We start from the raw sequence: 12,415 nt of genomic DNA on the forward strand, positions 1-12,415 counted from the left end.
AAGGTTGCAGGAACCGCAACTCATATTCCGCTTGGGAACCCTGCAGCCCAATGGTATCAATGTGGCCTTCACCAGCTTCAAAATCTCCCCTTCCCCCACCGCATCCCAAAACCAGCCCAGTTCGTCCCCTCCCCCCACTGCACCACACAACCAGCCCAGCTCTTCCCCTCCACCCACTCCATCCCAAAACCAGTCCAACCTGTCTCTGCCTCCCTAACCTGTTCTTCCTCTCACCCATCCCTTCCTCCCACCCCAAGCTGCACCTCCATCTCCTACCTACTAACCTCATCCCACCTCCTTGACCTGTCCGTCTTCCCTGGACTGACCTATCTCCTCCCTACCTCCCCACCTATACTCTCCTGTCCACCTATCTTCTTTTCTCTCCATCTTTGGTCCGCTTCCCCCTCTCTCCCTATTTATTCCAGAACCCTCACCCCATCCCCCTCTCTGATGAAGGGTCTAGGCCCGAAACGTCAGCTTTTGTGCTCCTGAGATGCTGCTGGGCCTGCTGTGTTCATCCAGCCTCACATTTCATTACCTTGGATTCTCCAGCATCTGCAGTTCCCATTATCACAAATAGCAAGGTTACTTACTTCTGTCTGGTGGGGAAGTCTTGAAAAGCCACATAGAACTCTTTTGAAGCAGGGATGTTTCCTTGATCTTGGGCAAAGTTGCGCACAGCTCGGCAAATATATGGATAAATTCTGGGGCAACAGAAATGGACAGAAAATGGATAGACATTAGGGCTATTATAATGGCTCACGGCCTTTAAGTATCAACAGCATTGGAGAACATCCATTTCTGCTGCACAGCAAAACATCTCCTTTCCCAGATCCTGTCAATATATTCCTTTTTAAAAACTTAAGCACTTTCCATTCATCATACGAAATGAGTGAACCCTGATCCTCAGATGAGCATTTGAGATACAGATCCTTCAAAATAAATGCCTATCGCTAGCTCCCAAAGGTCAAAGGCAGTTTTTTTCATTTTAACAAGCCATTTAAATTGAAAATGGTTATTTGATGGAGTAATCATAGTACTTTTATTCAAAAAATGAACCTCCTGTGCTCTCCTTTCCTTAGAATCATACAGCACAAAGAGAACTTACAGCCTATTGTGAGTATGTTGTTCTTGGAAGAAGCTATTCAATTAGTCTCATTACATTTTCCTTTCAAAATACATGTTCATTATCAGGAGCTCCAATTAGCTACTACAAAAAAAAACTTATAAATTAAGGACAGTTTTTGCTTTTATTTGCTTCAACTGTAAAATATCCCCATTTCCCAGCATTCAGAACTTATTGATGTGATTAACCAAACCACTGGACAGATTGTATTCTTATATTTGTGTATTTGGTTCTTCCTGAAAGACAAAAATATTTTTTCCTTCTTTTAGCTGCCACATGTCACATTCCACAATCTCACATTCTTGAGATATTAGAAAGAGAAATATAAATGTTAGAGTTGATGTTTCATTTATAACTCCATAAAAAACAGTGATTATTTATTCTACAAAACCTGCAAGGTGTTTGTTATTCAAGTCAAAGGCCTGATATTTCTTCTAAAAGAGCATAAATTTGCTGTTATAATACATGTAATCAGAGGAAAAGCTTTTTTTTTCTCTCAAACCTGTAAAACTCTTCCTGAATGGTTGTTGCTAGCTGCTGATTATAATATTCTAGGTCGGTGAAGTTCACACATAAAGTATTCCGTTCTGGCCGCATAAGCTCTTTAATATCTTTAAAATACTTAACGTCCCCATCAGCACTTTGGTATCTGAAAGCACAACATGTCTTAAAAAATTCAAACTCAGAAAACAATGCATAGAAATCCAAAACTCATATGGCTACCTTCTGCTCTGCAGCAACTCTGTGATCTGGAGATAGCCAATATTTATTTATTTTTCTGTAGTTAAAAAACGCAGACATCCTTTCGGTTAAATTTACAAAGATCAATTTTCATTGCCTGACAGTTCACTGTTAAGCGTAAAAAAAACTGAAGCATCTATGGTATCTCGTCAACATCAGCAATAACCACAGCATTAGAATTTATTTATACAACACTGAAACTATAATTAAATGTTCCAAGATATTTCATGGGAGCATTATCAAACAAAAAAATTGATGCTGAACTACACAGGGAAATATTAGAGTGGAGGATTTTGGTTCAAGCTGTAGACTTTAAGGAGTATCTTTAGAGGAAATTGAGGTAGTAAGACGGACAGCCAGGACAGTATTGGAATAGACAAGACCACAGGCCAAAGCATGGACACTGATGTCAGCAGCGTATGAACTGAGGCAGGCACGAAGTTGAATGATGTTTTGGAGATGGAAATAAGCAGTCTTTGTGATGGCATGGATGTGGTTAGGAGCTTATTTCAAAGTCAAACGACATTAAGCTTGCAAAAAAATTTGTTCAATCTCAAAGCTGGGAGTTGGAGACAAAAGCAGGTCTTCCCGATACTTAGTCAGAAAACATTTCTGCTATTCCAATGCTGGATAACAGACAATTGAAGAAAAGAGACAGAGATCAAAACCATCAGTGATGAGGTTGAGCTGAGCCTTGTCCATGTACATGTTGTGATGAAACTAAGGCTTTGAGAGCTGTAATTTATCCTGCTAGCTTTCCACAAAGAGAGGTTGAGACAGAGGTCTTGAGCAGTCTGTGTCAAGCCAATAAAATGAACAGTTTGTCAGCTCTTGGGGTTTTATTTTAAAGTTGGAACCATAGAAGCAGACTAAATGGGTGGGGTCAAGCTCCCACGGAACAAGGATTTTCTTAGTTTTAGCCTTCAGCAGTTGCTGGGGTCTTGAAGCTGGATTTGGAAGCTGTTACAGCTACAGGCTGGGGTTCTCTTCCTGCTGCTAGGTTTGTATGTGAGACAATCTCTCTTACTGACTTTACCTTTGCCAAGGGGACGCTTTTGGGATGTTTCAACATTCTAACAGTTAGTCAGTAGTTTAATGTTTTGTTAAGCAATTCGATAAAGTTATAGTTAAGCTCATTCTTTTCTTCTATTTTTATGTTGTCTGTATTTTAACTGTAATCTTTTAATAAATTACGTTTTGCTTCAAGCTTCATGGTTTGTCCAATTGAATTGCATCTAAAATGCAACACCTGGCAATTGCCTGTAAAATATTAAAAAGTTAGGGTTTAGGCTATCTCCTTGACATGTCCTGAGGGGGTTTGGTCCATAAAGTGAAAACTGAAACAATGTTTCTAGATAGCCTCCAGGGGAGAGTTTACATGAGGAAAAGGAAGGGACCAATGATAGATCTTTGGATGACCAAAGAGGTAACGGTGTAGCAGTTGGAAGGCAAACCATTAATGCCAAACATGGCAAGGTAACAGTTGTGAAAAGGGTAATGTCGGAGGTGGCATTGGGTACCATTCAGCCTGATAGTGTTCTCATTGGAATCCTAATCAAGTCAGACATGTCATCACTGATGCCTGTTAACATGAACTAGAATTATGCCTGGCTAGCCAATTTAATTTGTGTCTTGCTATCATGCAAGAAGTCACAACTTTTTGTTAAAACCAATGGCTTCATCAAGAATTGAGTGATTCATCCACCACTGTTAATTGAACAGAGCCTTTTTCTTTTAATTCACTCATAGGATGAGGGTGTTGCTGGTCAGGCCGCATTTATTGCCCATCCCTAATTGCCTACAGGGCAGTTAAGAGTCAACCACATTGCTGTGGGTCTGGAGTCACATGTAGGCCAGACCAGGTAAGGATGGCAGTTTCTTCCCCTAAAGGACATCAGTGACGCAGATGGGTTTTTCCAACAATCAACAATGGATTCACAGTCATCATTAGATTCTTAATTCCAGATATTTATCGAATTCAAATTCCACCATCTGCCATGGTGGGATTCGAACTCAGGTCGCCAGAACATTATTGGGGTCTCTGGATTAACAGTTTAGCGATAGTATCATAGTCCGTTGCGTCCCCTATATACCCAGGACCTGGGAGCTCTTGTGGTGCAGTGGTAGTGTGCCTTTCTTTGAGACAGGTTCAAATCCCACCTGCTCCAAATGTGTGTTATAACATCTTTGAACAGGTTTATTAAAACATCTTCCCAGCGTCCTGCAACCAGGCATGGTGAGGTCATTGCACCTGTCCATCTGCCCATCTTCATCATTACACCCACACTTGGGTATGCATCAAGAGAGCAGGTGGTGGTCACTGGCACGATAGAGATCTTTAGAGGCCAGTGGGCACTGCCAATGCTGAGGTGCATCTTCACTACAGGCAGTATTAATTTGATACATTTTCCATTAATGTTAAGCTTCTATGACAATATCTCACTGGGGGCTGTTTAAAATAAAAAAAAACAAATTTAGCAGTTAAGAGCAAAAAGAGGGCTTTTGTGATGCAGTGGTAGCGTCCCTACTTCTGAGCCAGGAGGCCCAAATTCAAGCATCACCTGACCCAGAAGTCTGTTATATTATGTACAAACAGGTTGTTTAAAAACAACATTCAGAAAGGAGGGTTATTGTCAGTACTGCACCCCAGCCACAAGCTGCTAACATCACATATTACAGGCAATATTTTGGCTTAATGTGGGCAATTGTCTTTTCAGGGATAGACAGGCAATCGAACTAGGTGATAGCAAATCCACCCAGCTAGATATCAGTAAAAGGAGACTGGAGTGGGCCTAAACATGTCATCGGCTGCAAGCCAAAACATGCAATGTTTACCTTAGTCAGCTACATGTGTCATTCGAATTTTATAGGCACCATTTTTTGCAGGGTTGGGATTAGTTCTTCTTGCCCAGCTAACAAATGTTTTTGAAATTTAAATGTTAAGTACATTTTAACATATAGCTACAATTCAGATGTTCATCGTAACAAAATAGCTAAAAACAATATTAGTGTACACTAAAGTTAGATAGACTGGAGAAGACCTAGAGACTAAATTATAACTGCACAAGCCCAGACCTAATCAGATGTTTGAGGGATTTCTTTTCAGTGAGATTTATTAAACCGCAGAACAGGTTTTTGGCTTGGGCATCAATTGCAGATACTCTGCAAAAGTAAACCAAGCAAGGTCATTCAAATTAAAGGGAAAAAGAAAGTTTACGCTCAGGCTTCCAATGTCAAGTGTGGCAAGACACCACCTCAGATTTCTAGCTGAATCTCTGGTACGGTCACCTCTGTTGCATCGCGCTTGTGGCCACATCCAGTTTTTACAAAAAGGCCAAAGCCTGTCAGTAGGCAGAATATGCTGCTTTGCAATCCCCAGGATCTGAGAAACCTTTAACATATTGTCAGAAGTCACCAGGTTGTTGTCCAACAGGTTTATTTGAAATCGCGTAAGCTCTCGGAGCACAATCCCTTTGTCAGGTGCAGTGAGACAGCAAGGTGCACAGACACAGTTTATAGGCAGAAAAATCAATGGCTGAGAGTTCAAAAGATCGTACAACTGGTGTGAGTGGCGTATCAGATACTAAGCCTCTGTTGGTGACCAAGAGTGTCAGACAGCGTGTAAAGTGTTTATAAAATCAATGTCAGTGCTGTGCTGCCATTACAATCACGCAGACCGATAGTAATATACATCTCAGGTCAAACACTGAATTGCTGGTGTGAGGCTTGGCTCAGAATCTGTCTCAAGAGTTTTATCCTATAATCAGGTGGGTTTTATCCTGAAAGCAGCAGTTTACAAGTTGCCACACTGACCGACTGGGACAACAACCTTTTTTTGAACAAAATAGAATGTACGTGCAAACATACAAAAATCTTGGGAGAAATGATTCACCCCATAGATTTATGGGTGTGTGTGTGTGTGCGTTTAGAGAGTGTTGCGCAGCTCCTGCAATATCCCTAGTCTACCACTAGATGGAGGGGCAGCCAAACTTTCTTACCGGTTATTCTTCATTCTATCAAGCGACGTGGATGTCATGTGCAAGTTCATCATTTGTTTCTTATCCCTAATTGTCCTTGAATCGTGTAATTTATTAAGCCATTTCAAAATGACATTTAAGAATCAACCACATCGCTGTGTGTCTGGAGCCACAAATAAGCCAGACTGGAGCCTCAGGATTATGAGTCCTGTCGTGTTAACATAAAAACAGTCTGTGTTTGGCTTGGGCTACTATGGTTAGCCATATGGCTATAACCACAGTAGTCCAAGCCAAAAGTAGACATGCATGGGAATTCCTAGAGACACGGTTCTCCACCCATACTTAATCAAAAAACATTTAGCATTTGACCCCATGTATAAACACACACAGATCAAAACCGGAAAATGACAGTACTCACCAGAAGGGACCGAATAGTATAAATTCCAAGTGGAGTAGAATAACATCGCTTCATTAGAGCATCCATTGATTATGTCACCTAGCATGGTGACGAAACATCTGAACCAAAACAAGCCAGCTTTGCGAGCAAATCAACAATCTCACTCCCAACCCAAGCAACAGATTTTAGCCAATGCTTTAAAGTGAGTGTCACTCCCAAACACCCTTCTGATAATCTTATCAGAGATAATGGGAACTGCAGATGCTGGAGATTCCAAGATAATAAAATGTGAGGCTGGATGAACACAGCAGGCCAAGCAGCATCTCAGGAGCACAAAAGCTGACGTTTTGGGCCTAGACCCTTCATCAGATCTGATGAAGGGTCTAGGCCCGAAACGTCAGCTTTTGTGCTCCTGAGATGCTGCTTGGCCTGCTGTGTTCATCCAGCCTCACATTTTATTATCTTCTGATAATCTTACTTTGTTGGGCGCTGGTTGATATTGTTCCCTATCTTCTTGTACAATATCAGAACCTGGACAGTGTAATGGACCAGCTCTTCCTTACAAGTGCTTCTTCAGATGCAAATAGCGTATTGCGCAGAGTTAAAAACATATGCCAGTGATGACAGTAATTTATCAGCTTAGTTGTAACTTGCAATCACGTAACGATATCACACAAAGAACATATGGCACATCCTTACCTGACTTCAAGCCAACAATTCCCCTGCATCCTGTCCTACATTCAAGAGTTGAATTTTCTCCGGTATAATCTCCTCATAAAACATTATCACCAGTAAAATCTTACCGTAAAAGACTTTTGCATAAAAATGAGTTTCCAAATACACAGACAAACTCCAGCACTGAAATTCTTGGAGGAAATGCTTCCATTTAGTACTTTAACAACATCTATACATATAGCAAATTTATGTTTACATCCCAGATCATATCAAAAGATTCTAGAGCTCAGTTTTTCTTTCACTCTGTACCTACAATAAAATTAATATCTTCCTTTATTCATATTCGATCATACCCAGTCCTCTCTTTTAAACCTCAATTTCCCTCAAAATTATTAAACATGAGGTGAATTGCTGATATGACCATTACACCAATTTTAAAATTATTCCATCTGCTCTAGTTCCCTGAAATAGTTTTTAAATTGCAACGTGGAACAGATCATTCAGCTCAAACAAATCACATTAGCATTTTATCTCAATATAAATTGTAGATCTAATCCAACGTTCCTACCCCGTTCCTAGAACTATTTCTTTATCCCCTTTTCCAACCCAGTGAATGCTAAATAGAAACTGAAAGAACTGCAGATGCTTTAAATCAGAAACAAACATAAATTGCCGGAAAAGCTCAGCAGGTCTGGCAGCATCTGTGCAGAGAAATCAGAGTTAATGTTTTGCATCTGGTAACCTTTCCTCAGAACTGATGGTATCTCGGAAAAGCAAAGCAATCACTAACTGCAGCACTAGACTTCACATCTTCTGCATGATAACATTTTACCAAGTTTGCATCCAAAAACTTTTACATTTAACTTTGTATTTGTGCCTCATTATTCTACACCCTTGAATCACTGGGACAATTTACTTGGACTCCTGGACTTTGGCCCATTGTTTTTCAACTTTAAAAAGGTCTTCACTAAATCACTACTTGAACTGCTTCTTGAACATCCAGGACTATGGAGGTAAAATTAAATGGGAAAGCGCACAGAGAAAGAAAAGCTAAGGAAACATAAGCATATCCAATAATTACGAAAGAAGGACATTTGTCTTTTCAAAGCACTTCCATTATTCCAGCATATTTTATAGCTCAGTTCTAACTTCCATAGTCGCTACAAATCAAACAATCTCTGACCCAAATATACTCAATTCTATTGAGCTAATGAACAATTTAAGAAATGCTAAATAGTGTTGAATGATCCAGCTTTTAAATAGCTTTTGTTTTTAATAAGTGGGGTGGCAAGGGATGGGCACAAATAGAGCAGGTATTTAACAGCATCTACGTTGGACATGATGATTCATTGAATTGAGAACTTTTAAGATTATTCCCGAGGCAAAGCTACAAAGATGGCAAAATAATTACAAAATGAAAGCGCGCTGGACAATTTTTCTCTTGTTAAGACGATCAAATAACATCTTAATAGTTGCATTTATGTCCTTAAATGAAGCGTCATCGAATGGCTTTTAAACTGAAAACTGTAATTAAAGGTTCCAAAAATAGACTCAAAACCTTCGCTCTTTTCTTCTATCGCCGCAGATGCTGGCAGACCTGATGAATTTCTCCAGCACTTTCTACGTTTATTAAATATAAAGTAAATGTTTAACGGGATAGAATAGAGCAAAGGGAAGAGTAGAAGCGACAAACATGCAGTTTGTTTATGCAAACTTGTGTTTAAGATCATTCACCAATTATGGGTTCATAATGCAGTGACAAAATTACTGAAAAGTTACGTATTATTGCATACGAGGCATGTGTTTCAATGTCACAGTACGAGATGCTGGAAATACGTCAAGACTCACGCTTCTCAACTGCTAGCTGGTCTACGCATTAATAACCTTTACTTTTACCTGTAAGTTACACACTTACAGACACGGCTGGTAAAATAAGATTCAAAAACTTAAACCATAAATGGCCTTTTTTTTAGAAAATTGCAAAGTGATACTCTGGCTTATAATTGTTTGTACTATATCCCACTGAATATCTAGCCTTTAAAAAGACACATTCTTTACACAAGATAATAGTGTGGAGCTGGATGAACACAGCAGGCCAAGCAGCATCTCAGGAGCACAAAAGCTGACGTTTCGGGCCTAGACCCTTCATCAGAGACGGGGATGGGGTGAGGGAACTGGAATAAATAGGGAGAGAGGGGGAGGCGGACTGAAGATGGAGCCGAAGAGATTGCAAGAGAGTTGCAGTGGGAGAGAGATTCCCTGAGGTTGGTCCGGAGGGAGGAGGGTAACTTCTTCAGGTTAGGCATCCCTGGAAGAGGCTTCGCAGTGAGCTTAATATATCTCTGATCACATTCTTTAAACAGTTACATTCCATTATTGTTATCCACATACATTGGGTCCCAGCTGAGACTTAAACTAAAATAACATTACATTCACCCATCTTCTTGTGAGATGCTCTGAAATATTTTTCTGTAGAAGGTAGAAACGTTGACGGATCAGGAAAGCTGAATACAAATAGATGAGACCATTTACTCAAGCTAACTGCAGATTAAAAACAACATCAATCAGTAGGAAATGTGATCCTTTCCTCGAAACTGGAGAAAGTAAAGAACTTCTCTTTAAAAGCTACCACTTTAGTAATGTAAATTTAGCATAATTACAGTATTATACTGTGAAAACATGCTTCTTCCGGGGGCGGCTAGTTATTTAATAATGCATCGCTATCATCAACAGTGTGCACCGCAGGATAATCATGCTTTATTCCGCCGTGAAATATCAAATGATCGTATTTCGTAACTACAAAAGTTATTGCAAGTGCAAGTTAAGCAAACAAAGTGTAGTTAACCATACAGCTATCCCTAGGTCGGCAGAATTATTTATGCATTTGTTAAAATATCACAAGATCTAAAATTTAAAAGCGCAACCAATCTTAAACGCCCTCTACCAAGTTCAATCACTTGGTTAGCACTTACACTTCTAAAAATTCTGAGAAAAGTTTCTGGCACTTTTCAGCCAGCTCATCCTTAACTTGCTGCTTCGCGGCATTATCTGCCAGAACCTGACCCAAATCCATAGCTCCTTAGAGACAATTCACCCTGAACCCCGCACTGACCAACAGCAGATCAAACCTCCCGCTCCTGGAGAAATCCCATTGGCCGCAGCTGCAAAACCGTTTGTAACATTTGAAATGTGCGAGTACTGGCCAATGGCGAGAGAAACTTTACTCTTTGGGTTAAACATTAAATTAATTCAATCAGTAATTGGAAGCACAAATCTTTTCACTTGAAAAGACACAACCATGGATTTTACTGATAAAACAAAATCGTAATTGTGTTTGCTGTAATCACAGGTTAGAAACCAATCGAACTGTGGATGCTGTAAATTAGAAACAAAAACAGAAATTGCTGGAAAAGCTCAACAGGGCTGGCAGCATGTGTGGAGAGAAATCAGAGTTATTACTTTGGGTAAAGTGGCCCTTCCTCAGTTCTCTAATGAGTCTGGTCGGTCTATGGTGACTTTATCTATTGTTTTACTGGTTACTTTTACTCCTACATTCCCAGAGATCATCACATGTGGAAAACTTCAAGTAAACATCACATACTCCCTCTCCAGCGACCCAAGCTCCAAAATATCCAATGGAAAAGAGGCAGGTAGCTGGAACAATTGTCCACTACGGTCAAACCTGCACTTAGCAATTGCTTTCCTGCACTAGATGCAACAGGATGTTTCCCCCAAGTTAGCTGTTCCACCAACTCCACCGCAAACTCCTGCAGATGGCCAAAGGAATGAAGTGGAGTTAAAGCGGAAGGAATTAAAGAGGATAGTTCAAAATAAGATCATGTTTGCTGACACTGTCAACTGTGGAGAACTACACATATGTGCTCATTCTACTTCTTCCCACATCCCCATCCCAATCTCTCTCTGTCTCCCTCATCTCAATTTCTCTCTCTCTCCTTGTCTTGATCTCTCCACATCTCCCAGTCCCACTCTCTCTCACGTTATCCACTGAAGCCCAATCCTCCCCTCCTTTGACATCTGCACTCACGCTTCATAAAGTGCATAATATGCATGAGTTGGTGTCAGCAAGCTCAGCCTTTAAATAAATACCTGCAATCTGTGGTCAATGATAAAACAAAGGTGATTTGTGGGGACTTAAAAGAAAACCAAACCCAAAAATCTCAGCAAATCAGTGGCCTTTTTCACTCCTCTCTCAGTATACGCCAAGCACTAAGTCAAAGGGATGTTGAGACACAGCTTCTGTGAGCAAGCATGCAACTAGTCAATGAGATTGAAGAATTTGCACAGCAAAAATAGGCTTAAAGACATTTAATATCATTCAGTTTCAATTTAAATATTCAGTTCACAAAATAATTGATTTTGATTACCTTAAGATAGGAGCTAAAATTAAGATAAATTTCTCAAAGAAAAATCTGCTTTTAGAAAACAATGCATTTCTTTGAATCATTATAGAGAAATTAGATAATCCGCCAGTATAAAATTTGATTCTCAGAGCATGACAGGATATTCAGAAATAATTCTGAAGTTAGAATGCCATTAGAAACCCAGTAACATGTCAGACAATAAATTGTCACTTTTTCAAGGGCCATTACAGTGAGGCCAACAACATAAAAATGGTATTTTTCATGAACTCATGGTTACAATATAGACTGAAGTCTGGAAATCTTCACAGCATGCCCAGTTGATATGATCCTACTTACAAGAATGCAGAAAAATGATACTTACAATTGGGCTTGATAGACCATTTAAAGAACAGAACGTGTAGAAGAACTGAAGATAAGAAAGTGAAAAGCAGGCTTCCAAGATTTATTTGGAATGCAAAAAGAACCTATAACACACACTTGAACAAGACAAACATAAGCAATAATGAGTAACAAGTACACTGATCAGGTAAGATATTTATTCTAAACCATATATGTCACATATGCAGTGACAACTTAACTGGGAATTATGTATTGATAACCATGCTCAACGTTTCCACAATCCATTGCAAAATGTATAAAATCCCAGTTAGATTATCTAAATGACCAATTTGTCTGGCTGCCTGTTGTTCAGGACAAAAGCAATTCACAGCCCAGATTTCATCAGTAACAGAAAAGTAAGCTATTTATTGTAACTTATTTAACTTTAAAAAGCACAGCAAGGGGATAATTTCTAATCCACTGCTATGTAACTTATTCACAACACCCAAAAACATACAGATACAGTCATGGTTAAGACAGACAAAAGACAAATGATTTGGCATAGATTCAATGGGTGGAAAAAGGGTATAGACCGTCAAAATTTCAAGATCATAAGTCCATATTTCAAAAATGAGCTACATTATCTCATAGCCTTTTTTTCTAATTTTTGCACTGATAAGTCCCAGTTGTCTGTAGACTGATGGTCATTTTTCGATTTGTAGTTCATTGAGTGAAACTAGATCTTTTCATGTCAGAATTTTTTTCCTTAGTTTTCTTGATTTTCTGTCTTTCTCACATG

The 12,415-nt window shown here is 39.5% G+C and overlaps 1 protein-coding gene across 1 annotated transcript in view; it reads right to left on the bottom strand.

Moving 5' to 3' along the window:
* LOC125462801 (maternal DNA replication licensing factor mcm6-like) overlaps positions 1–9,989 on the bottom strand; it is a 63,824-nt gene extending 53,835 nt beyond the window's left edge. Inside the window, 3 exon segments of the mRNA XM_059641122.1 lie at positions 594–704; positions 1,629–1,775; positions 9,889–9,989. Coding sequence (XP_059497105.1) covers positions 594–704; positions 1,629–1,775; positions 9,889–9,989 — 359 coding nt within the window.
* Between the last annotated feature and the right edge of the window lie 2,426 nt (positions 9,990–12,415).

This window comes from Stegostoma tigrinum, chromosome 2 (assembly GCF_030684315.1).
Source record: "Stegostoma tigrinum isolate sSteTig4 chromosome 2, sSteTig4.hap1, whole genome shotgun sequence".
Taxonomy (NCBI): Eukaryota; Metazoa; Chordata; class Chondrichthyes; order Orectolobiformes; family Stegostomatidae; genus Stegostoma; species Stegostoma tigrinum.